Below are 26,902 nucleotides of genomic sequence, written 5' to 3'. Positions count from 1 at the left end.
TATTTCGTGGACACAGGTTCAGATATTAGAGGTGTGGTTACACACAGTACAGGTATTTATTAACCTGGACAGGGGCAGAAAATCTTTCGTGCTGTGGGAACATGCACAAGCCTAATCAACTGTGCAGCTTTCCTAACTGCATTTGTCATGTCCCCTTCTGAGCAGGTGAGGAGCTATTGTTGCGTGCTGTTGTGGCAGAGTCACTGCTGTTTGCATGCACAGGTCCTGAGTTTCAGTCCTGGATGCCAGTCGAGATTGTACTCCTGGGCTGGGACCCAGCAGATCCCACTACCCCCCGCCCCGTCCCTGTCAGATTTAGTGGTGTGTCCGAACCGGTCCGGCAGCCATTCCAAAGAATGGCCGAACTGCCGGACCGGTCCGGCCCTGCCTGGTTCGGGTCCGGGTGGGGGGTATGTCTTTAAGGGCGGGGAGGGCTTGCTTAGCCCTCCCGCCTCCTTGCCCCCGCCAGCGCCCGTATTGTACTGTATAGGGGCGCTGGAAACCAGCCGCCGCCCCCCCCGCTGCCGCCGCCGCCGCCAGAGCTCCTCTCGCTTTTTATCCAGCGACCGGGTGAGCGACTGGGTGGGTGGGCGGGCAGCTAGCTGGGAGGGAGGGAGGGCTGGCTGGTTTTAGAGGTTATTTCGCCGCGGCGGCGGCGGCGGGGGAGGGGGCGGCTGGTTTCCAGCGCCCCTATACAGTACAATACGGGCGCTGGCGGGGGCAAGGAGGCGGGAGGGCTAAGCAAGCCCTCCCCGCCCTAAAAACAAGGCCCCCCTTCGGTGCCGGTCCGGACTTCTCCGGACCGTGCACATCCCTAGTCAGATTGTGCCACCCAGGCAGCCTTTTCTGATGGGTCCACATCTCTGATGCACTAGGCTGTCAGTTTTCCATCAGAAAAGCCTGCCTGGTTGAAATCTGTGGGGTAGGTGGAACCACACCTCTAATAGCTGAACCTGTGTCCCCAAAAAATATGTTGGGGGCAGTGCAATCTGTACTGGTGTCCAGGACTGGAACTCAGAACCTGTGCACGCAAACAGCAGTGACGCTGCTGAAACCCCACGCAATGAGAGCTTCTCACCTGCTCATAGGGGATGTGACAGATGCAGCTAGCAAAGTTGCACAATTGATTAGGCTTGCCCATGTTCTCGAAGCACAAGATGATTTTAATGTTTTGAAGATAATGAATGACCTTGTAAATTTTTTTTGCAAAAATCTGGTACATAATTTTTTAAAAATGTAGTTTAATTTCTCATTTAATAACCAAATCTCTAATAGCTGAATCTGTACCCTGGATAAAACATCTTAAATAATTTTCAAAAATGTAATTTTTAATGTTTTGAAGATTACGTTGCTCATAAGAGGATGTGACAGATGCAGTTAGCAAAGCTCCACCGTTGATTAGTCTTACCCATGTTCCCAAAGCACCAAAAGATTTTAATCTTTAACATCAGTTTTAAATCTTAAACATCAGTTTTAAAAAAGATAATGCATTGTCCCAAAGCACCAAAATATGTTAACGTTTTGTTCAGGAAAAAAAAATCTAAAACATCTGAAACATTAAATTGCTGCAAAAGTCTCTTCAAGGTATGGGCAACTGAGTGGCTACAAATGGAGACTGAGCATGAGCAATGACACGGAAGTAGTAGCAAAATGTGAGTGACAGGGGATAAGAACGCACTAGCGTGTTATAAAACCCTACCGGGCAGCAGAGGCATATCTAGGGAAAATAACGTCTAGAGCAAGCACTGAAATTGCACCCCCTGTCCAAACATCTGACACTCATCTTTCAGATAACTTTACCATAATATCAGCTGAAAAATACAAGTCTGAAGGTCACATACAAGTCACATACAAGTCACATATATGAATATGCGTACAGTGACTTATATTATATATATATTTATTTTTTTAAAATTACCTGTATCCCCTTTGGGGGGCTTCCTAAAGGCCATGGGGGGGTCTACAAAGGTTCCCCCTCCCCCCCCCGCTGGCCTCTAGGGCCTCACAGGGACCATTTGAGCATGTGCGGTGGCCATTTTTAAAAATAATATTTTTTTAAAAAAATTGTCGTTGAAAACAAAATGGCCACCACGCATGCTCAAATGGCCTCTGTGAGGCCTGGCATGGTCTAGGGCCTCACAGAGGCCATTTGAGCATGTGCTGTGGCCATTTTGTTTTTGGCAGCCATTTTTTTTTTTAAAAATAATGTTAAAAAAATGGTGCCCCATTTCAAGTGGCGTCCAGGGCATGTGCCCTGCCTGACCCACCCTAGATATGCCCCTGATGGGTGGGGCTCATTGAGGGGCAGGGGAAAGTACTGCTACACCGGCTTCAGAGGCGAGCCATATCTTCCAGCACCATCTACATGCTGGACCTGAAGAGAAAGGTACTGCTGGTGGGCGGGCAGCCAAGATGTGCACATGCATACCTTTGGGGTGGGGGAGGGCAGCCGTGGGCCGCTTCCTCCCCCCTCCCCCTAGGTGATGGCAGCTGGACTGGAAGGAGTGGCTGTTTCTTTGTGGAGCTTCCAGGTGCAGAGGCAGTCTCTCTGAAAAGCCTGTTGCTACCAGGGAGGGCTGCCGCCTTTCTGCCCTGCCAGTGCCCAGCTGCCATTGATGCCCAGGGCGGGTATCTGCCTTCGCGGCACTCTTCGTAATCCTCTGCCAGGCTGGCCAAGTCTGCAGCTTCTTGTGGGCTGCTGCCTGGCTGAGCTCTGGGCGCGCTTTTGGGAGGACGACGCAGCCAAAAGCTCTGGGCATCCCCCGGCTGAGCCTCCGCGCCGCTGCCAGTCCTGCCCAGGCCACCGCCACATTTCCAGAGAGGAGGGCTGGGAAAGACGCATGGCCCGGCCTCGGGAGAGCCCTTGCTGGCTGGAGCAGCAGCAGCAGGCCCTGCTGAGCGGAGGAGGAGGAGGAGGGGCTCAACGGCCCTCCTCCTCCTCTTGTTGGGGGGGTCGTGATGGTGGGCGGAGGACTCTGTCGGAGGAGGAGGAGGCAGCAGCGGCGGCTTCCCGTGGGAGGTGGGGGGGACTACTCAGTCTCTGGCTCAGTGGAGTTTGTGTGACTCCAGCCCAAAGTTTGCTTCCTCCTAGAGACCTGGGGAGGCAAAGATGGGCTGCTTCCTAGCAGGCTGGGCCCACCTGGCTGGGTGGCTGGCTGCTGGATGCCATCGCTGCTGCTTGCAGGGAAAGCCTCATCTCCCCATTGGCTCAGGATGAGGAGCACAGCTGCATCCTGGATGGGAGCCAGCAGGGCTCCTCGGAGCAGGAACCGCTTGCCTTTAGGGCAGGGGACACCACCTCGCCTCTTCTTGGTCACAACAACTCCCCTAGACTCTGGAGTTGCTTTTTGCACATTACAGTTTGGGTAGCCAGTTTTGCACATTACAGTTTAGGTAACGAGAAGCTCTACAGTTCCATTTCCTTTGTACAGCAGCAGCACAAGCCACTCTACAGTTCTGCTTCCTTAACATCAGTTCCACCAGGAACTAGAAGTGGCGGCAGTGCAGCCGTCGTAGCAGTACTTTCCCCTGCTCCTCAACAAGTCCTGCCTGGTGTTCGAAAGTACAACAGTTCGAAGGTTCAAATAGTTCAATAGTTCAAAGTTTCAAAGGTTTAATAGTTCAATAGTTCTAATGTTCAATAGTTCGAAGGTTCAAAAGTTCAAAGGTTCAATAGTTTGAAAGTTCAATGGTTCGAAAGCTCAAACTATTGAACCATTGAACTTTTGAACCTTTGTACCTTGAACCTTCGTATATTGAACCTTTGAACCTTTGAACTATCGAACCTTTGAGCTATCAAATCTTTGAGCTATCAAACCTTCAAGCGATCGAACCTTCGAGCTATCGAACCTTCGAGCTATCGAACCTTCGAGCTATCGAACCTTTGAGCTATCGAACCTTTGAACTATCGAACCTTCGATCCTTCGAACCTTCGAACTATGGAACCTTCAAACCTTCGAACTATTGAACCTTCGAACTATTGAACCTTTGAGCTATCAAACCTTCGAGCTATCGAACCTTCGAGCTATCGAACCTTCGAACTATCGAACCTTCAAACAATCGAACCTTCAAACAATCGAACCTTCGAACCATCAAACCTTCAAACAATCAAACCTTCGAACCATCAAACTTTCAGACCTTTCAACCTTCAAACTATTGAACCTTCGAACCTTTGAACTTTCAAACAATCGAACCTTCGGACTTTTGAACTTTTGAACTATTGAACTTTCACACACACACGCATGCGCAAACATTTATACACACGTACGTGCACACCGACGCATACATTTATACACAGCCTGGGCCCCTCCAGATGTTGCTGTACTACAACTCCTGGGCCCCTCCAGATGTTGCTGTACTACAACTCCCATCATCCACAGCTATAATTTATTGTGGCGGGGGGGGGAGTTGTAGAATAAAGTGTCTTTGGATACACACACTTGGAATATACCTAGCTAGACACTAGTCTTAAGCACTTGCACATAGCCGAAGCATAGAGACACACAACTCTAGTAGCCAGACAGTTAGAGCCTAGTAGTGTTGCTGTATCGACACTGAATATTTAATACTTAAATGTCTGTGCAAGAAGACAAGAAGGACAAATGTGAATTTCTGTGAAATTCCTGGAGAACTGGCAAGAAGAGAGCATGCTCAGTCTCTCCAGTTGAAGCCAGTGCCCTTACCCTGAAGGTCAATCTAATGGAAACTCTTACATCTTGAGTGCTGGCAAGAAACCTGTCAGAAGCTCTTACCCTTGTTCAGAACTTCAGAACTAGTAGAGACTTGTGTGCTCCACAGTCTTGCAATTAGTTAACATCAGCTTTAGTAAATAGACTTGTGTATTCTACAAGCTTGCAAGTTATTGCCTGTGAACCAAGCAGAACTTATTGGACACATTTTCAGCTATTGGAGGTTTTGTTATTAACACTAGCAACATTTAGTAATCTGGACATTATCTGAGAACGTTTCGTGCTGCAGGAACATGGGCAAAGCCCATGGTTGAAATCTGTGGGGTAGGTGGAACCACACCTCTAATAGCTGAACCTGTGTCCCCAAAAATATGTTGGGGGCAGTGCAATCTGTACTGGTGTCCAGGACTGGAACTCAGAACCTGTGCGCGCAAACAGCAGTGACTCTGCTGCAACCCCACACAATGAGAGCTTCTCACCTGCTCATAGGGGATGTGACAGATGCAGCTAGCAAAATTGCACAATTGATTAGGCTTGCCCATGTTCTTGAAGCACGAGATGATTTTAATGTTTTGAAGATAATAAATGATCTTGTAAAAAAAAATTGCAAAAATCTGGTACATAATTTTTAAAAAATGTAGTTTAATTTCTCATTTAATAACCAAACCTCTAATAGCTGAATCTGTACCCAGGATAAAACATCTTAAACATAATTTTCAAAAATGTAATTTTTAATGTTTTAAAGATTACATTGCTCATAAGAGGACGTGACAGATGCAGTTAGCAAAGCTCCACACCACAGTTGATTAGTCTTGCCCATGTTCCCAAAGCACCAAAAGATTTTAATGCTTTGTTCAGAAAAAAACATTTAAAACATCTTAAACATTATTTTTAACAATCTTAAACATCAGTTTTAAAAAACATTTAAAACATCTTAAACATTATTTTTAACAATCTTAAACATCAGTTTTAAAAAACATTTAAAACATCTTAAACATAATTTTTAACAATCTTAAACATCAGTTTTTAAAAAGATAATGCATTGTCCCAAAGCACCAAAAGATTTTAATGTTTTGTTCAGAAAAAAACATTTAAAACATCTGAAACATTAAACATTACATTGCTGCAAAAGTCTCTTCAAGGTATGGGCAACTGAGTGGCTACAAATGGGGACTGAGCATGAGCAATGACACGGAAGTAGTAGCAAAATCTGAGTAACGGGATAAGAACGCACTAGCGTGTTATAAAACCCTACCGGTGTAGCAAAGTTTTGTCATACGCATCGACGAAAAAAAATCACATGTGATTGGATGTGCAATTATGTAACAAAATTACTCTGAAACATAAAGAAGAATGACTACAATAGTGCATCCCAAGGATCAATGTTAATTTCTGTGAAAGGCCTAGAGAACTGGCAAGAGAGCAGGAAGAAGAGAGCAAGAAGGGAGCATGCTCAGTCTCTCCAGTTGAAGCCAGTGCCCTTACCCTGAAGGTCAATCTATCAACGACTGACATCTTGAATGCTGGCAAAAAGAGAGCATGCTCAGTCTCTCCAACACCTGTCAGAAGCTCTTACCCAACACCTGTCAGAAGCTCTTACCCTTGTTAACTTTAGAATTAGTAAAGAGACTTGTGTACTCCACAATTAACTGCATCTGTAATGTCCCCTTATGAGCAGGTGAGGAGCTGTCATTGTGTGCTGTGATTCTGGGCCAGTCACTTCTCTCTCAGCCTAGCCTACTTCACAGGGTTGTTGTGAGGAGAAGCTCAAGTATGTAGTACACCGCTCTGGCCTCCTTTGAAGAAGAGCACAATACCCCTGTCCCTGTCAGATTGTGCTTCTGATAGGCTAGGGCATCAGAAAATGGTACCCATCAGAAAAGCATGCACGGTTGGGACAAACTGACAGCGACAGGGAAAACTGACAGCCTTGTGCATCCAAGATGAGGACGCTTTTAAGATCCAGATTTGGTGGCACAATCTGACAGGGACAGGGGTAGTGGGATCTGCTGGGTCCCCGCCCAGGAGTGGAAGGATGGTGCCTGGAAACTGATTGGAACCAAGTTGAGGACTGGAACTCAGGACAGCCTAATGCATCAGAGATGCAGACCCATCAGAAGAGCCCACCTGGTTGGTGCCATCTGACAGGGAGAGGGAAGCCTGACGGCCTCATGCGTCAGAGATGCAGAGGCATCAGGAAAGCCCGGCTGGTTGAAATCTGTGTGGGGTTGGCGGAACCACACCTTTAATAGCAGAACCTGTGCCCAAGGAATATGTTGGGGGCAGTGCAATCGGGACTTGATTCCAGGACTGGAACCGAAGACCTACCTGTGCGTGCAAACAGCAGTGCCTCTGCTGCAACCCCACGCAATGAGAGCTCCTCACCTGCTGATAGGGGGACGTGACAGATGCAGTTTTAGCAAAGCTGCACGGTGGATTAGGCTGGAGTGCTGGACTAGGAATGGGGAGACCAGAGTACAAACTCCCCATTCAGCCGTGAGAGTTGCTGGGTCACTCTGGGCCACTCATTTCTCTCTTAGCCTAACCTACCTCACAGGGTTGTTGTGAAGGGAAACTTATGCAGTACACCCCTCTGGCCTCCTTGGAGGAAGAGCGGGGTATAAATGTATTATTAATAATCATCATCACCTTTATAAAACACCTGTGCGGTGAGTAACCAAACACCTAATAGCTGAACCTGTGCTCCTCACCTGCTCATAGGGGGACGTGACAGTTGCAGCTAGCGAAGCTGCAGAGTGGATTAGGCTTGGGCATGCTCCCGCAGCATGAAACACTTGCAGGCCCTGTCCAGATTACAAAAACCTGTTCCCTAAGCACCATTATGTAAAATGTTGTAAAGATAATAAATGACATTGTTCAGAAAAAACCTTTCAAAAATCTGAAACAATTTTTTTATCAACGTTGTATGATTTTAAATTTGATAACCAAACCGTTATAATGCAATAAACATAATAAATGACATTGTTCAGGAAAATACCTTTCAAACATCTGAAACATAATTTTCAACCAATGTTGTACAATTCTTAATCTGATAACCAAACCTTTCAAACAAAGAAAAATTCAAACGTCTTAAATATAGTTTTTAACAATCTCTAAAATCTTTTTTTTTCAAAGATGCATTACATTTCTCAAAAAGGCCAAGACACAACATTTCATACATTATTTGTAAACATGTAATTTTTAACAATGTTGTATAATTTTTAATTTGATAACCAAGTTTCTTACTATCTCTAACATCATTTTTAAAAAAGATGCATGGGCAAAGAGAGTGCTAGTGGTTACAAAAAGGGAGACTGAGCATGAGCAACGAAAACGGAAGTTTATCAGGAAAGAGGAGGAGGAGGAGGAGGAGGAAGTACTGAAATCTGATGGTGCCTATAAGAAAATCCTACAGTGTACTACTCTTCGATGTGTATGACAAAACTGTGCTACACCTGGCAGGGCTCGCTAAAGGGCAGAGGAAAGTACTGCAGTGCTACAACTGTAGTTGCTTCTGCTGCTGTCGCAATGTAATGACATTGACATAAGTTAACGGCACCAGACAATCACGTCATTTCCGGGCCTCATCGAGTCCGAGACGTGGCGACGTAGGGTCCGGGTACCAGCCGGAACGGGATGGCGGCGGAGCTGCGCGGGGCCGACCAGGGAGGCTCTGCGTCTCTGTGCTCGCTGAGAAAATGGCACCCCGAGACCGCCTGGTAGTAGCGCCCCCCTCCGCCATGCGCAAGCGAGGGGCTCGAAAGCGCCTCAGATTTCGGGCCAGTGATGTCTGTTCGGAGCGTGGTGAGTCGTGGTGGTCGAGGTCGGTGGTGGCCGCGGCCCCCCTTAACCGGCGCCGGTTGACGCTTTATCGTGTTTTCTTCGCAGTGACCGTGGCGGATTACGCCAACTCTGATCCCGCAGTGGTGAAGTCCGGGCGCGTAAAGAAGGCTGTGGCCAACGCACTGCAGCAGGAAGGTGAGTTGGGCCCAGGGACGCATCAAAGCACATGACGGGGAGCGTCTATTGATACCCATTGCTTCTATTCGAGGGCTGTTAAAATGCACGGAATTTCAGAGGGACCGTTTGTATCAACTAATGATATGAGTTTCATGTAGAACAATAAGAAGGTGCCTATTGATCTACTACATACAAGTCCATCCAGAAAGTTGATGCTGTAATCGTATGTACACTTAACGGGGAGTAAGCAGTGGGACTTGATTTTCAGTAAACATAGGATTGCACTGTAAGTTACATACATAATACAGGTTCCAATGACCTTGTTATACTAATAGTCATCCCACACATCTGTTATATCTCCATGAATGCAGCCTTTGTTAGCCTAGACCTACAGTTTTCTAAATGGAGGGAAGTAAGAAGTGGGGTCCCCCAGGGATCTGTGCTGGGACTGGTGCTTTTTAATTTATTCATAAATGATCTAGAAGTTGGGCTAAGCAGCAAGGTGGCCAGATTTGCAGATGACACCAAGCTATTTAGGGTGGTGAAATACAAAAGAGGAGCTCTGAAAGGATCTCTCCAAACTGGGGGAGTGGGCAACAAAATGGCAATGCAGTTCTGTGTTAGCAAGTGTAAAGTGATACATATTGGGGCAAAAAAACCCCTTCACATATGCATTGATGGCGTCTGAGCTGTTGACAGGACAGGAGAGGGCTCTTGGGGTTGTGGTGAACAGCTGGTTGGAAGTGTCGACTCAGTGTGCAACAGCTGGGGGAAAGGGCAATTCCATGCTTGGAATCATTAGGAAGGGGATTGAAAATAAAACTGCTAATATTATAATGCCCTTATACAAAAGGGGGGCACACTTGGAGTACTGTATACTGTTCTGGTCACCATATCTTAAGAAGGACATAGTTAAACTGGAAAAGGTGCAGAAGAAGGCAACCAAGATTATCAGAGACCTAGAGAACCTTCCTTACAAGGCAAGGCTATAACACCTGGGGCTTTTTAGTTTAGAAAAAAGAAAACCGGGGTGAGATGGGAGACATGATAGAAGTCTATAAAATCATTCATGGTGTAGATAAAGTTGATAGATAGATTTTTCTCCCTCTCTCATGAAACTAGAACCAGTGGTCATCCCATGAAACCGAAAGCCAGGAAATTTAGGACTGACAAAAGGAAGTACTTTTTCACATAATGTATAATTAACCTGTGGAATTCTCAGCCACAAAATGTGGTAACAGCCAACAATCTGGATGGCTTTAAGGGGTTTAGATAAATTCATGGAGTACAGGTCTATCAATGGCTACTAGTGTGAGGCAACCTCCAGCCTCAGAAGCAGGTTGTCTCTAAATACCAGTTGCAAGGGAGTAATAGCAGGAGAGAGGGCATGCCCCTCAGCTCTTGCCTGTGGGCTTCTCAGAGGCATCTGATGGGCCACTGTGTGAAACAGGATGCTGGACTAGATGGACCTTGTGCTTGATCCAGCAGGGTTGTTATATTCTTGGAGCATGTCTTGGAGTAATGACCTGTAGCCAGTGTCTTACTCCTCTGACCAAAAGGAAAGGATGGCCCATGAGACATGTCCTGGACTCTTAGATCAGGAGAAGGGCAGAACAGAGATGATGTAATTCTGGGCCAGTTAGGTCACCCCACTTATCTGGTCAGTCTAAACTGTAAAAAAGAGAGGCTTTCAGATTAGATTTATCTCACCTGCAAGATGTGCATGCTGCACATGTGAAGAACCTCCAGCTCTCCAAGTACAGACCCTGACATTCATTCATTCATTGTCTGCCCAACACTGTAATGGAGATCATGGGTAAAATCAAATTAACTCTTTTGCGAGATTAATAAATTTAGTGGTTATATTAAGCTGTTGTCTAGTAAGTGCATACTTGACAAGGAAAATGAATTGTTTTAGGAAATCAAATTGTGATATGGAATCTATGTTCTGAAGTTTATTTCTATTTTGGGATAGAAATCTCCTGTTTTGAGGCTCAGGTCCACCAATTTTTGTTTTGGGTGGATACTGTCGTAATAATACAGTTGAAAGACAGGAAACAGAAATTAGGAATAAACTGACAATTCTAACAATTGAGAGATGTAAGAAGTTGAGTCCCCCGGGATCTGTGTTTGGACCAGTGCTTTTTAATTTATTCATAAATTATCTGGAAATTTGTATAAGCAATGAGGTGGCCAAACTTGCAGATATCACCAAACTATTTTGGGTAGTAAAATCCAAAACAGATTGTGAGGAGCTCCAAAAGGGTCCCTGCAAACTGGGTGAGTCGACTACAAAATGGCAAATGCATTTGTAAAGTGAAGCACATTGAGGCAAAAAATCCCGATGTCACACACATGCAGATGGAGTCTGAACTGTTTGTGGTCAGAAGGGAGCTAGCATGGTGTAGTGGTTAGAGTGCTGGACTAGGACCAAGGAGACCCGAGTTCAAATCCCCATTCAGCCATAATACTAGCTGGGTGACTCTGGGCCAGTCACTTCTCTCTCAGCCTAACCTACTTCACAGGGTTATTGTGAGGAGAAACCTAAGTATTTAGTACACCACTCTGGGCTCCTTGGAGGAAGAGCGGGATATAAAATGTAAAATAAATAAAATTAATGGTGGACAGCTCACTGGAAATGTCAAACCATTGTGCAGCAGCTGTAAAAAAAGGCAAATTCTGTGCTAAGGATCCTTAGGAAGAGGATTATTAAAGCTGCTAATATAATGCCTCTATACAAATCTATGGTGCGGCCACATTTGGAATCTGTGAACAGTTCTGGTCACTATAAGTCACAAAAGAGGTTGTAGAACCAGAAAAGGTGCAGAAGAAGGCAACCAAGGTGATCATATATCTAGAGCACCTTTCTTACAAGGAAAGGCTACAACATTTTAGTTAAGAAAAAAGATGACTAAGGGGAGACATGATAGAGATTTATAAAGTTATGTGTGGTGAAGAGAGAGTGGATAGGAAGAAGTTATTTTCCCTCTCACAACACTAGAACCAGGGATCATCCCATGAAATTTAGGACCAACAAAAGGAAGTTCTCTTTCACGTAATACATAATTGATATATGGAAATCTCTGCCATGGGATGTGGTGATGGCCACCAGCTTGGATGGCTTTAACTGAGGCTTAGACAAATTCATAGAGGAAAAGTCTATCAGTGGCTACAAGTCTTGATGGCTGTATCTACCTCCAGGTTCAGAGGCAAGATGCTTTTAAATACCAGCTGCAGGGTAGTCACAGCAGAGAGAGGGTATTCCTTCACTTCCTGCTTGTGGGCTTCACAGAGGCATCTCGTGCCACTACGTGAAACAAGGTACTGGACTAGATAGGTCTTGGGCCTGATCGAGCAAGACTGGTGTTCTTATGTTCAATATAGTCTTTTAGTATGGGAAGCCCCATACAGCACTGAGCTCCTCTGAGTATGTGGGCAGTGATGTTCTTCTGCGAGAGGGAGTAAGGATGTACCAAGATTCCCAGTTGCAGTGCACACTTTTTAATGAAAAAGCGGTATATAAATAAATAAATAAATCAATAAATCAATCAATCAATCAATCAATCAATCAATCAATCAGCTATCGGGTATGGAGAAACACAATATCATTTCTACTGTCCAGAAACCACTATCTCATTTCTGTCTGGGCAGTGAAGGATGAAATGCAAAGACTCCATATTAATTGGGTTATCCTACAGTTAAAGACTAGTGTCAACACATTGTTGTGGGAGCTCTGAGAAAGTGTACAAGATTGAAAGTGTACCTCCAGTCCAAATGTAGGAAAAAACCTGTACACTGGTATCCAAGGCTGAAGAAAAACTGCTGTGAGACAGCAACAAATTACCCTGCAGGGAAACAATAAGCTACTAGAACTGTGCAGCCAAATTTATTGAATGTTTAATAGTACAAATTGTGTGAATTCTGCCTGCCACTTCCAGCTATTTCTGTTCGTGATGGTGCAGTAATAGTAAAAGCCACAACTGACAGAATTCCTCTTTGGTATATAAGTTCATAGAATTTAGAGTTGGAGAGGATCCTAGATATCTAATCTAGTCCAGCATCCTGCTTGGTAAATAAAATCTCTAAAGAATACTGTAAGGTTGTTCACGTGTCCAGGCATACCCAGGCTTGCACAGCCCTACTCAGCTAAGGCTGGCTGTGTGGAGTGCCGGGATCGCAACCGATCCCAGCACTCTTCAACCCGGTAGTGTGGGTTTTTAATCCAGGCTAAAAGTGAAGATCTCATCCCTCCTAGTCATGTGGATACTCATGCTGCCTGCAGCCCAAGCATCAATAGAGCCGGGCAGCAGGAGCACCCAGCAGCAGGAAAATCCCCCAATACACCGTGCTCCTCACACGGTGCGTTGTGTGATGCCGGAGGTGGAAGTCCTCCAGATCCTGGCTCTGCTGCTCACCATGCCACTTGCCTGGCACGTGAGTGTCAGAATGTGGGGATGCCTCATCCTCAAATGCAGGGAGGCAGGTAGGAGCCTGCCTCCCTGCCAGCCCTCCCCAGGGCCAGGTAAGTTAGTCATGTGAACAACCTTTGTGTGTTCTCAAATCCCTGGCTCACAGTCTTGTCCCATCCCCCAACTCCTTTGCTTGCTGCCATTAGTGCACAACAGCTGCCATGTTTAAGCTGTGTGTATAGTTTCACTTTCTCCTTTAGCTTTCCCTTTTTGTTCAGGTCAGTGTCTCCATCACCCTTTACAAGTTTCCACTTCTTGCAGACTCCTGTCTCTCTCTCATCCTGTAGCCAGCTTGGCTGTTGACCAGCCTTCCTATTGCCCTCTCTCCTCCCCCCCCCCGCCCGCCACTCCAATCACCAGCATGCAATGCCTCCTGATCTTAAGACCTCTAAAGTTGTTTCAAAATCCTTTCCCTGATTGATCTCCTTGGCTCAGTTCCCTATCACTTTTGCCACCTTCCTCAAGCTTCCTTCTCTACCTCTCCTTCCTTCAGTTATCTCCTTTGTACATTATTTACTCTGCACCCAGCTTTCTTGCCTCTAGATGCCTCTCTCTTTGCTTCCCAATTCCCAGAAACTTCTCCGTCTCGCCTATATTATAACTTAATCCATGCCAAATTGACATGTTTCCTTCACTGATCGAATCTGACTGCAAACTGCTTAATTTTAAGGAAGCTGCTTAATTGCATGCCATCACACCAGCTCAGCAAATCAGTGTTGGAACTTGACTGCTGCAGGCACAATGCAATGTAGAAGGCAGCTCAAGCTGTGTAAAATGGAGCATGTGTTGTACTTATAACTGCTTCTTGCAGTGATTTCTGCTCTGGCAATTGGATTGCTGGACTGAAATTTATTATAAACACTTGCCACCTCTTATCTCAATATATTCTGTTTGTGGTTCTAGTGAAATCACTTTGTGGTTTGGAAGCCTCTTGTGTACCGACTGATGAAGTGCTATCAGTGGCAGAATCCTGTGGCAGTAGTGATGAAATGGATTCTAAGGAGTTGGCCACTGATAGAATGTTGTCTAGGAAAAAGAAAAGAGAGAGGCATAAAGGTAAGAACTGTGGTTTACCTAATCACTTCTTGTGAAACTTGCCCTGATAATTCTCATTTGTCAAACTTAAATGTTTGTGTGTGAACCATATCTGCTCAAGCACATCTATGTTTTTGCATTTATGTATTTGGCAAGCACACTTCCTCTTATTGACTGTGTTGGAAAACTGAGCCTTGCCTCAAATCAATGTATACGTGGACCAGGAAGATTTGGGTTCAAATCTCTGCTAAGCCATGAGGTTTACTCTGACTTTGGGTGGTGAAAGTTAGCTACTTCATGGGGTTACTGCAGTCCTCTTTTAGGATAAAACAGGGTAACCTTTCAATTGCCTCAGGTTGGCAATCTCCTTTTCTATATATGAAGAAAGTTGCTTGTTTGGTCAACGGGTGTGATATTCCCATTTTGCAGCCCTCTAGTTTTAATCCCTTGTAATTGTTCTATTCACCTACTTCAGGGGAAAACAAGTTAATTAGTTCTTGGTTTACAGCATGCTTGATCACACTTAAGTTATCATTCTAGCTATATTTTAATGCTACAAGGATGACTCTAGAAACCTACTCTGGCATTCTCTTCACACCTGATAGTGAAACAATGTAGCTAAGCAACAATTTCTCTACCTATATGAGCTATACAATGATATTACTATAGCAGCACCAATCAAGATGGTGGACAATATCTTGACTAAACCTGTATGTACAGGTGAAACTCGGAAAATTAGAATATCGTGCAAAAGTCCATTAATTTCAGTAATGCAAATTAAAAGGTGAAACTGATATATGAGACAGACGCATTACATGCAAAGCAAGATAAGTCAAGCCTTAATTTGTTATAATTGTGATGATCATGGCGTACAGCTCATGAAAACCCCAAATCTACAATCCCAGAAAATTAGAATATTACATGGAACCAAGAAGACAAGGATTGTAGAATAGAACAATATCGGACCTCTGAAAAGTATAAGCATGCATATGTATTCAGTACTTGGTTTGGGCCCCTTTTGCAGCAATTACTGCCTCAATGCGGCATGGCATGGATGCTATCAGCCTGTGGCACTGATGAGGTGTTATGGAAGACCAGGATGCTTCATTAGCGGCCTTCAGCTCTTCTGCATTGTTTGGTCTCATGTCTCTCATCCTTCTCTTGGCAATGCCCCATAGATTCTCTATGGGGTCAGGTCAGGCGAGTCTGCTGGCCAATCAAGCACAGTACACTGTATACTTTTCAGAGGTCCGATATTGTTCTATTCTACAATCCTTGTCTTCTTGGTTCCATGTAATATTCTAATTTTCTGGGATTGTGGATTTGGGGTTTTCATGAGCTGTACGCCATGATCATCACAATTATAACAAATTAAGGCTTGACTTAACTCTCTTTGCATGTAATGCGTCTGTCTCATATATCAGTTTCACCTTTTAATTTGCATTACTGAAATTAATGGACTTTTGCACGATATTCTAATTTTCCGAGTTTCACCTGTATGTGTGCAACCAAAAAGGCACATGTGCAGCAATACCACCCTGACTGCTGAAGTGTAGATTTTTGCATGCAGGGAGGAAGGGCAGGTTTTGCCCATCCCCCTTCCCCTGGAAGCACTCCTTGAGTCCCAGAAATAGGCCTCTGATGGTCACACAGCCCTCGAGGGGCCTACTTCCAGATTCTATGGAGTGTTTCTGGGGAAATGGAGGCCAGCAAAAATGATTCCCTCTTATGCATGAATGCTTGTGTTTCAGAAGCAAGGACAGTATCGCCGCATGAACAGCTTTTGGGGTTGTACACATGCAGTCTTAGTCAGGATATTGGCCACCGTGTGGTGTGTTAGCAGCAGAAGAAGGTCTGAATGGTCTAATTTCACTAAAGTGATGTCAGTGTCTTTTTAGCCTTCAAGACTGTTGACATGAGAATTATCAGTAATCACTTGTTTGCTCACCATCTTTAGAAAACTCTGATGGAGTAGTAGGCAAAGAGTATCCCATTGACATTTGGTTGGTGCTGGCATCCTACATACGTCCAGAAGATACTGTGAACTTTTCTCTTATTTGTAAAAGAACCTGGACTGTCACTTGCACTGCTGCCTTTTGGACCAGACTTTACAGAAGGTATGATCATTCACTAAGGCCTTTTCACTTCTTTGTTTTTTTAAAAAAAAGGCTACTGGTATAGTCTGACAGAGCCTGCTCAGTTTAGAAAATAGGTGCAGTACTTGCAATGTAAGCATTGTAGAATGCAGACTCAAGTTAGTCATGACTAAGTCCTGTTGAAATTAATGGCACTTAAGTTAGTAATAACCAACTTGTCTCCCGGATTTCAGTGGTAGTTAGGCTGGAGCTATCTCTTCAGTTCTGAAGCATTCCCTTTTATTACCATTCTGTAACACCTCAAAGCTGATCAAGTGAACCTGATAAGTCCTGTGTGATTAGAATAATCTGGATAGTATATTTGTAATACAACTGAGCTATTATGTGTAAAAATACGTGTGGTTAAGTCTTTATTCTTCATCCGATATTTCACGGAAAGTCAAATGAAGGTTATGTGTCTCAGCTAGCAGTGGCTGAAAGTCTCCTACTTGCCTCAAATGAGTTTTAGAGCTCTTGCAGTAGTGAAGATAGCCTTTGTGGTGTAACTCAGTTATATAACATGTAAACGTCATGTAGCTGCATTGCTTATCTTGAAGCAGCTCAAAAAATGTGTGGATTGCAAGTGCGACCACTGTATGTTGGTTAATGTGTGTACCTGACTGACAGTCCACTTCTCACAGTGGAGTAGGGGACTTGCAACCTTCCCAATTCCATAACCTGTCATGGATACTCTTCCTAGAAGCCCATTTATTGTCATTCTTCCCCTCAAAGGTGGGTGGGCAGTGGGAATTTACACAGAGCATGGATTGGTTACTTATGTATAACCAATGAACCTGTGCAGGAAGAGGACATTTCAGTCCACATCTGAACTAGCTCTGTATTTAGAGTAGTATAGTACTAACTCCACTCATGGAGTTAGTACTACACTATAAGTTATAACTAACTAGAACTACAAATACTAATTGTTGTTGTCAGACTTGTCCGTGACAGGACTCTGTACTAATGATTTAAATTGTGTGGTGAGCAGTTCTAATGTAGCTGGTTGTGAGAATAATGTAGTTGCATGATAAGAAATAGCAGTATTGTGACTCAATACAAGTAGAAGCTGCTACCCTTCTGAATTTTCTTTTTTCTGTGTTTTGTCTGTCTGACCCAAGGGGACCGGCTGGTGTGATCAGCATTCTTGCATTGGTGAAATGCTTGCTACTTCACTATTTAGAGTGTAACTGGGGCTTCTGTTACCCATATGTTGACAAATATTACTACAGGAAAGGATTTGTTAGGACTATATTAAGCATAAATGTGGTGATGGTTTTGTAGGTAGTTCTCAAACTGAGAATCATGCCCTTGGCAGTACAGAATACTTGGAAGGACGACACAAAGTTTCCAGATTGGGCAAGATCATGAGACGGGTGGAGCCTTCATCCATTCACCAGCCAAGACACATGGGTGGGATATCCTCATTAATTCATATTGGGTTTTTGAGGGTGATGGGGCAAGTTGGGTAGCAGTCGCCCCATTCTGATTTGGCTAAAGCTATTATACTAACAGCATCTTCCTGTGCATAATTTTAAGAGGGGTCGATGTACTATGCTCTGTTCCTCTTCCTAATGCCAGTGTTGAATTAATGGCTGCAGCTCACAGATCTTTGCGCACAGCAGCAAGTTATAGGTACATATCTGTGTGCAAAAATCTATGCTATACTATAAAATAGGTGCTGGGTTTGGAGGCAGACTATGTCTTAAAGAGGAGACACAAATTGAAAGTTTGAGAAATGCTGTTTTAAAGTCACATTTACTGGAAACTTGTTGTTGACTTTTCTCAGGCATTACAATAGGAATTCATCCCTCCCAATCCGTTTACAGCCAGAGTCGATGGAAAAGATGTACTGTCTGCGTGCGTGCGTGATTCGCTCTTTATATCATATGTATAGACCTTTTGTTTCTCGAGTAGCCAAGAATCCAGCTGTCCCAGAGACTACTCCAAGCACTTTAAAAAATTCAAGAGTAAGTAACTGTGTTTGGACAAGGGGCAGGAGGAAGTACTCCTATCCAGTTGTTACTTTTTAAGTGAAATACTTGTGAACCAAGCCCTCTCCAAGCTAGATTGTGCAAGAAGCACTTATGTGCATCTTTATTTTTTTACTTGAAACCTGGAGCTAAGGCATTTAAAGGAGGTTTAATTTATGACTGGCAGATGCTTAACCTGCTCAGCAAAGCAGAAATAAACATGTTCAGTTTTAAATAGAGCTAGAATTTTCTTTGCATAAATATTAACTTGTGACATCCCTATATCTGTCTCTCCAGAAATAATTAGCTATGTGTGTGCACTACTAATACTTGCATCAAAGCAGCATACAGTCTCCTGTCAAACTTCTTCCTATTTCAAGAGATGGTTTGACTATTCAGTTTCTAATCCAGTAAAGATGGAAGGGTTGGCATCATGGATTTCCTCATGTTCACATCACAACGGCTTGGGTGTCCACAGCTAATGCTGCTTATCTTACTAACAATATTTTCATCCACTGTATGCAGTAAACATGCAAAAGGAAATTAAATGCCAAAAGTCTCTATTGCAGTAACCGTTGTCGTTTGGCTTAAATCCTTAAAAGCATAGAAAATTGCCAGCAATCTCTATCATTGTACCTTGGCATTACAGAAGTGCAAGTTATGCATTTGTGTGTACTGCAGTGTCTTTGCACACCACAGAGTTCTACTCTCTTCTCTCTGACCAGGAGATAACCACATACATTGAGCATGCAAAGCAGGGAGACTTGGACCCTGTGGTCACGGAATCCAGCTCTTCCTATTTAATTTCCTTTTCTCTTTCCCAGTGTAGCTTCTGTGGGACACTGGAGCCGTTGTGGTGTCAGCAGAAGTTTGCCCTTAAAGACACCCCACTCCCTGGTGGAACAGCAGGCCACATGGTACACATCTGAAGGGTAGGACAGCTGATATTTGGATGACATCCTCTGCCCCTTAGGAGGTACTTTTGTGCTTAACTACTTTCCTCCTTGTAAAATATGCCCAAGGCTGCTCAGTGAAGCAGAATGTGCATGGGAGTGGGATTAAGCATGGGGAACATGCAGCATATTAAATTGGACCAAGAGGAAATTTTGTATTAGAGCCCCTCTTTGCTACATGATTCTGGATTGTGCATGTCTCCTCTTAAAGATACTTGTAGGCTCTTGTCTACACATACCTAGGCCTGAAGGAAAGGCTCTCTTGTCAACTCTTAACTTGAGTAACAGGATAGCTATCTCTGCTCATAAGGAAAATTATAGTGATACTTTTGCAGTATCAAAAGTGATATAGTGATACTTTTGCAGTATCAGGACAGCTGCTGTCTTACGATATTATACTTTTTGTTTTTGTTAGATGGGTGTTAAATCCTATGAATGACAAGTTAATAGGAGGACAGCTTTGATTAAAACTGACCCTCAAGTGGTATAACCTATACCATGCTAGTACAAGTTTCTCTACAGGTACCCAGAAAATGTGCTTCATCTTGAATGTACTGTTAAGCACCCTGAAGTTTTCCTCTTGCAGCATGCTAAGGTTGCAAACCAAATTGGCTGGAGGGAAGGCAATATGCCTTCTCCAACATGATCTGAGCCTGAAGAGGGCTCTGCTGCTCATGCACCAAGATGAGCAACACAGTGCAGGGCAGGGGAAAGGCAGCCTGGCTGCCAGATATCCCACAATGCTCCGCACAAGCAGTGCAGTGCATTGGGATATCTCTGCTGCCAGGCTGCTCCTTCCCCCAGCCTCTATGGCCAAGATGGCTGCTGGCTAGGGATGTGCCCGAACCGGTTCGGAGGCCATGCTGGAGGCCTCCGAACTGGTCCGGATCCGAGCCGGTCCGGTGGCTCGGCACGGAGGGGGGTTGTAGCTTTAAGGGCGGGGGGGGTAGTACTCCCCACCACCACCGCTCTTCCCCCTCCGGCGCTGTGGTTTTTGTAAAAGTTTCTGGGGCGGCAGCGTTCCTCCCTGCTGCCCCTGCCCCCGTCATTAGCCTGCCAGAGCTTAAGCATGTGACATGTGACGTATACGGAGCGAGCGCGCGGCAGCAGCGAATGCGCACGCGTGCCGGAACAGGCGCATGCGTGTAACGTACTTAAGCTCTGGCAGACTAACGGGGGCTGGGGCGGCAGGGAGGAACGCTGCCGCCCCAGAAACTTTTACAAAAACCACAGCGCCAGAGGGGGAAGAGCGGCGGGGGTGTGTGTTAAGTACTACCCCCCCCCCGCCCTTAAAGCTACAACCCCCGTGCCAAACCGGACCGGTTCGGAGCCATGCACATCCCTACTGCTGGCAGTCCAAGTATCCACACAGCTGGGCAGTGAGGTAGAAGGTGTGCGTGTGTCGTTCTACCTTACTTCTAGCTCAGAGTTAAAACTAGGGCTACCCAGGAGTGGAGCACTGGGATCAGGGGCAATCCCAGTGCTGTACACGACCAGCCCTACCTGGGGCAGTCCTGTTCTAATCAATCAGTTTTTGTCATGGTCATAGACCGGCATAAAGTGTAAGGGATGATTGCTTATGGTAAGGGTATATAAAGATATTAAAAGTAAGAATACACAAGAAGCATAAGGGCATAAAAAGCTTTACAAGGCATACAAGTCATAAAAAGAATGGAGGGCATAAAAGGACAAAAATGCATAAAAGCCTAAGTAATGAAACTGGATAATGGCAGGGCTTTATCGGGCAGTAGATTTCTGAACTTGCCATTTCTGTGTTAACACAGTTTATCGGGCAGGTAATCCTGCATCTAAAATGATTTGAGTCATAATCTCGCCAATTTGCTGAACAAATCACAGGAATGCAACATTGATAACCTTTGATAAAATAAAGACTGTCTGAGATGCCATGCGCACATACAGTCCTAAGGTGTTGCAGGCCTGAAGTTCAGAACCGCTAATGCATTTTCTTCAGTTTATGAAAATAAGCACCCACAGTGATGTCATGGAATGTTCACAAGCATTATTAGTGTTCAGGGGTAAATTGTCAGCACATTGGAAGCAGTGTGCTGTTGGTGAGAAGCAGCATAGAAAAGCAAGGAGTTAGAACCTAGAATTAAAATATTGGCTTCTATAGTTCTGTAAGCTTTCACTTGCCATGCACTCAAAAAAAACTCTTCCCCTTTGTAGGTTCTCCACTGCTATATGGCAGTTTTGCTGGAATTTGATTTTTTGTTTAGTTAAGATGGAACCAACCAAACCTTCTGTCAGTAAAGACAGCAGTGTCATCTTCTTTTAGATCTCTCAGCAGCTTTAAATACCATCAACCATGGTATCCTTCTGGATCGCCTGACGGATTTGAGGATAGGAGGCTCAGTTCTACAATGGTTCTGCTCCTACATTTTGGGTAGATTTCAGTTGGTGGCACTTGGTGACAGTTGCTCTTCAAAACCAATGCTTTTTAATATCTACATGAAGCCGCTGGGTGAGGTCATCAGTGGAATTGGTGCTGGGTGTTATCAATATGCTGATGACACCCAGCTGTCTTCTCCCCATCTGTGTAAGGAGAGCTGGTCTTGTGGTAGCAAGCATGAATTTTCCCCTTTGCTAAGTAGGGTCTGCCCTGATTTGCATTTGAATGGGAGACATTAGCACTGTAAGATATTCCCCTAGGATGAGGTCACTCTGGGAAAAGCATTTGCATGCAGAAGGTTCCAAGTTTCCCTCCCTGGCATCTCCAAGACAGGGCTAAGAGAGACTCCTTCCTGCAACCTTTGAAAAGCTGCTGCCAGTCTATATAGACAATACTGAGCTGGATGGACCAGTGGTCTGACTCAGTAGTATAAGGCGACTTCCTATGTTCCTATTTCTCCTTGTCATCGATATCAGGAAATTGCATTAGCCCCTTAAATGCCTGCCTAGAGATTACAATCCTCCAGAAAGAAAAGCTTGGGATTGCTCATGGATCTGGGTCTCACCCTGCTGTCTTGGGTTGAGGCTGTGGCCAGGAGTGCTTTTTACCAGTTGCAATTAACTCTGCCCATTCCTTGAGGAGAATGACCTGAAAACAGTGGTGTACCAGTTGGTACTTGGACTACTGCAATGCACTCAGTGTAGGGCTGCTTTTGTACGAAGTTCAGAAACTTCAGTTCAGAATGCAGCAGCCAGATTGGTCTCGGGCATCCTGGAGAGACCACATTATACCTATTCTTAAACAGTTGCACTGACTGCCAATAGGTTTCTGGGCAAAGTACAAAGTGCTAGTTATTACCTTTAAAGCCCTGAATGGCTTTGGTCTGGCTTAGGAGAGAGCAGCTTTCTCTACAAGATCCTCACCACTCGTTAAGATTAATGACCATCTTCAGGTGCCACCAGTTCATCTGGTGGCGACCTGGGACCAGGCCATCACAGTTGCTGCCCCTAGGTTGTGAAATGTGCTCCCTGTGGATATAAGAGGACTGTCTTCCTTGGAGGCCTTCAGGAGAGCCCTAAAGACCCATCTCTTCAGCCTGGCTTTCAATGGCATCTATTTTTAACCTTAATATTAATGAGATTTAGTCTAGTGTAATATTTGTTGGTTTTAATTGTTTTGCTCTGTGTTTTAATGTAAACCACCCTGAGCCACTTCAGGAAGGGCAGTATACAATTGAATAAATGAATAAAATAAACTGCGTTTTGGAACCAAGAGACTGCAAATCCATTTGGAATATGTTTATTTAAAAAAATGTTAACACACATGATATGCTGGCAGGTAAGAAGTTATAGGTACACAACTGAAACATGGACTATAAAATTTGGGAACCAGAATGGTTTCACTTCAGAAGTTGAGCTGTTACTGAAAGTAAGTTGGTTTGTAGGACTATTGCATGTACAGGAAGCCCTTGTTTTCCATGGGTTCTCACACTGCAGATTCACCTATTTGTGAGTCCCCTGCCTGCACACCAGTTCATTTATCATGGGGGTCGTTCTGCTTATTTGTGGTTTTCTACCCTTGCAATGACTGAAGAGCTGCCTCATTAAGAGTTGCCTATTTAAGCCTCCTGACATGCTAGCTAAGAAGCAGGGAAAGTGGCCATTAAATGGCCGTTCTCACCACTGCCCAGCTGGTGTGAAGGGAGGCTTAAAGGGGCACAAGTGACTGGATGCCTTCCTTGTCCCTTGCCTCCTCTCTAAGCCTTTTGGGGCTTAGAGAGGCATTGAGGAAGGCCCCCAGCCACTCGTGCCACTTCTTAAAGCCTCCCCGCTTGCATGGGGAGACTTTAAGAAGCAGCGCAAGTGACCAGGTGCTTTCCTGGCTGCCTCTTTAAGCCTTCTGGGTCTTCGAGGTGGTGAGGAAGGCTCTTGGCCATGCACACCTCCTCTTTAAGCCTCCCTGTGTTCCACCAGGGCAGTGGGGAGAATGGCCATTTAATAGCCATTTTCCCTGCATCATCGCTGGCACACAGGGGAGACTTGAAGTAGCAGTGTGAGTGGCTGGGACACTGTTTAAGCCACTTGCACCATCTGAGTGCCAAACCTAACCTCATTTTGGGGTCAGGTTAAGCACTCAAATATCACAGATTGATGGGAGTTTCCTGGAATTGAACCCCTATGAAAACGGAGGGTCTCCTGTAATAAAAGGTGATATTAAAAAACCATCTCTCTAGAAGGCAACTAGTTGAATTGTTCTCAGATTTTTTTACATCCACCCCCCACCCCAAGTACAAAAGCCTTGGAGCACTGTAAATAGCTTAGTTATTCAACAAACTGTTCAATCTGTGTCATTATGATCTCAGTTTCTTTAGTCATGTTTCAATGCAAGTTCCACATCCAAACTGACTATATGGTATGTCTACTTTTCCGGCTTCTGTCATGCAACACAAGTTTCACATGAAAATACTAGAAGCTTATCTAAGTCATTAGCAAGTGATATGCTTCCCCTAGCGCTTTCAGGAGTGAAACAGATTTCTGATTCATAGACCATGCCAAATGTATGAGTTGGACTTGGTTTGCAAGAGCTGCTTTACTTCTAAATTGTCTCAATGCTTAAAAGTCACACTTCCTTTCCCCCCCTGCCTCAGTGTCTGCTTTTCTGGTCTAGAAGGGTTGACCGACAGCCTTCACTGTGGGAATTCAGCTTCAAATTCCAAAGACAGGTATGAAAACTTAAGTTGCTATTGACAGTCGTTTGGCAAATGAAAATTATTATATTCCAGAGAAACCTTGTTTAGAGGATCCTTGAGTGATTCTTCATATCAAAGCTATAACAAGTGACTATCCTTCAAAACTTGTCAAAGGCTTTAATTATTTTTGTATAGCTAGTGCACTCTTCTATCTTGAAATGTTATTTATGATTCTATTTTGGAGCAGGGTTGGCTGATGTGAGTGAACTTGAGGGTTGCTAGGGTCTACAGAGTAGTGGCTCATGAACTGTGAATGTATGGTTTGCTACACAACTACTCTCCATACTGGTGGTCAGGCTCTTTGAGCACCTAGCAGTAAGGGTTTCTGCTTCATTTTGGTGTAGTACATGCTTTTCCTAAAAGGTCCCCCTTGTGAAGTAGAGGCAGACTGATAGTGGTTCTGTCTTTCAAGTCACCTTGGGTGTCTACAGGTTCTTTTATATGGAAGGCTTCAGAAGAAGGTCATATTCTTACTGCAGAGGAGTAAAAATATAAACTCTAACCAATTGGGACCCAGTCTTAACTCTTCAAAGACAATCCCACAATTGCACATGCCACCCTTCTCCCTTAAGTTGGGGTTTCTGAGAACAGTAAATCATGATGAGAGCTTATGAACGTGGAATCACTTTGTGATAACTGAATGAACTTCTTTCTCTTTGAGTCTCCCAAGTTAAAGAACAGTCGTCTAAAACCTCTTCAACCTCCTGTCCGGTATGAAGATGTCCACATGAACCCTGACCAAGACTGCTGCCTATTGCAAATCACTACCCTTGACTTTATATATGTACCAATAGTCATGGGCATGACAGTTACCTTGGTAAGTGTTAGGATTTCTGCTGCATTTGTCTCCATACCTTCTTAAAAGATATGGTATGTCCAGGGCAATCTTTATTTTAGTCTTTCTAGAAGAGAAGACACTTCCATGGTATATAGTGAGACCATGACTTAAATCAACTGAATACTTTCTAGACTTTCATTGATGAAGTATAAACAACAACAAATATTTATATACCGCTTTTCAACAAAAGTTTCCAAAGCAGTTTACATAGAGAAATAACAAATAAATAAGATGGATCCCTGTCCCCAAAGGGCACACAATCTATAAAGAAACATAAGATAGACACCAGCAACAGTCACTGGAGGTACTGTGATGGGGGTGGATAGGGCCAGTTACTCTCCCCCTACTAAATAAAGAGAATTACCATAGGCTTCCTGGAGCACGGACCGGTCTGGAGCCCATTCTAAGGGCCTCCGGACCTGGGGCTGGTCCGGCACTGGGGAGGGTGTACTTATCCCTCCTGCCGCTTTCCCCCCTCCACCGCTCCACGTGACATGCGCATGCTCAGTGAGGCTTTTGAAGCCATTTGATGAGGAACGGGGGTAGGGGTGACGGGAAGGTACCCTACTACCCCAAATGCTTACAAAACAGGGAGTGCTGGAGGGGAGAAAGCAGCGGGAGGGGTAAGTACACCCTCCCCTGCCCTTAAAGATCCACCCTCCCCAGTGCCGGACTGCGGAGGTGTGGCTCCGTGCACACCACTACATCACCACATTAAAAAGGTGCCTCTTTGCTCAGTTAGCAGGGGTTCTGCTTTTACCTACTAAAGCTTGCTGAAAGGAGATTCTTATGCTTCCTTGAAACTAAATTGGCAAGAAAGGTGCACTTGTCTCGAGCTTCTAGGATTTTAAACTTGCCTTTTAAGTGTTAAGTTGGAAGAGTTGTGGTCTAGCAATTATAATTTCAAGATTCCAGTAAGGGCTAGGTATGTTCACATGTGGAAAGCTACTCTTGCCAAGTAGTACTCAGATGAAGCTTATTTGAAAAATATTTACAGGTTCAAATCTCATTTTTGTAGAAAACATACTACTTGTTTTAATGGGGAGATGGTGATCCATTATATGCATATTGTGCCTGTGTCTTAAACAAGCTTCTGGTTTGTTTCCTTTGCAGTTCACAATAAATGTAAGCACTGACATGAGGCATCACAGAGTGAAAATGGTATTTCATGATTCTCCAGTTTGGAATGGCAAGAAACCCAGATTTGACCATGGAGTGCAGATAGTAATGGACCCTGTGCACAGTGTGCGTCTCTTTGACTGGTGGCACCCACAGTTCCCCTCTTCATACATCTGAAGACTCACAAGTAGTTTGCTTCATATAAACTGAAAAATCTCCAGGAAGCCTAATTTTATTTGTAGAATATATTCTATACAATCTCCATAAATGACTAAACTTGATAAGCTGGTCTCTGTATATATTTGATCCAGTGGGGGAGGGGAGAGAATTCTGTAGTAATAAAGGTGTATAAACACTATGTAAGACATTTTATGATCTGAAAAAAACTTCAGCTAAAATTCTTGTCCTGTGTTATCCTTTAAAAAAAAAAAAGAGAGGCATTGCTTCTGTTTAGTATGTGGTTAGAAATGTTAACAGTTATTATAAGCATGCCAAAGTGGAACTGAAAGCAGAGTATCTAGGGTTTGCTTCTTCAAAATGTGCTAAAAATTCTGCTCTAGTAGTTCTCACTATCCA

The 26,902-nt window shown here is 44.4% G+C and overlaps 1 protein-coding gene across 3 annotated transcripts; it reads left to right on the top strand.

Moving 5' to 3' along the window:
- The first annotated feature begins 8,065 nt into the window (after positions 1-8,065).
- On the top strand, positions 8,066-26,693 carry TMEM183A (transmembrane protein 183A). 3 transcript variants are annotated; one of them, XM_053248363.1, is made up of 8 exons: positions 8,069-8,492; positions 8,577-8,666; positions 14,021-14,173; positions 16,110-16,269; positions 18,074-18,254; positions 24,268-24,342; positions 25,040-25,186; positions 26,321-26,693. In XM_053248363.1, exons 1-8 carry the CDS (start codon positions 8,387-8,389, stop codon positions 26,501-26,503), a joined length of 1,095 nt encoding a protein of 364 aa, XP_053104338.1. In that variant the 5' UTR covers positions 8,069-8,386; the 3' UTR covers positions 26,504-26,693. The 3 variants fall into 3 exon arrangements, with proteins under 3 accessions (XP_053104340.1, XP_053104338.1, XP_053104337.1); XM_053248362.1 differs by having other exon boundaries at positions 25,031-25,186; XM_053248365.1 differs by lacking the exon at positions 14,021-14,173 and having other exon boundaries at positions 8,066-8,492; positions 25,031-25,186.
- Positions 26,694-26,902: the final 209 nt, after the last annotated feature.

The sequence above is a fragment of the Hemicordylus capensis genome, chromosome 4, assembly GCF_027244095.1.
Source record: "Hemicordylus capensis ecotype Gifberg chromosome 4, rHemCap1.1.pri, whole genome shotgun sequence".
NCBI lineage: Eukaryota > Metazoa > Chordata > Lepidosauria > Squamata > Cordylidae > Hemicordylus > Hemicordylus capensis.
Note: the sequence above shows the minus strand (reverse complement) of the source record. Positions and strands in the feature narration are given on the sequence as shown.

What these genes read in the sequence shown, in the direction of transcription:
- TMEM183A (XM_053248362.1), top strand. Translation starts at nt 8,387, where the DNA reads ATGGCACCCCGAGACCGCCTGGTAGTAGCGCCCCCCTCCGCCATGCGC. An exon ending in CAACGCACTGCAGCAGGAAG is followed by an intron (nt 8,667 to 14,020) that starts GTGAGTTGGGCC and finishes TTGTGGTTCTAG; the next exon opens with TGAAATCACTTTGTGGTTTG. An exon ending in GAAAAGAGAGAGGCATAAAG is followed by an intron (nt 14,174 to 16,109) that starts GTAAGAACTGTG and finishes CACCATCTTTAG; the next exon opens with AAAACTCTGATGGAGTAGTA.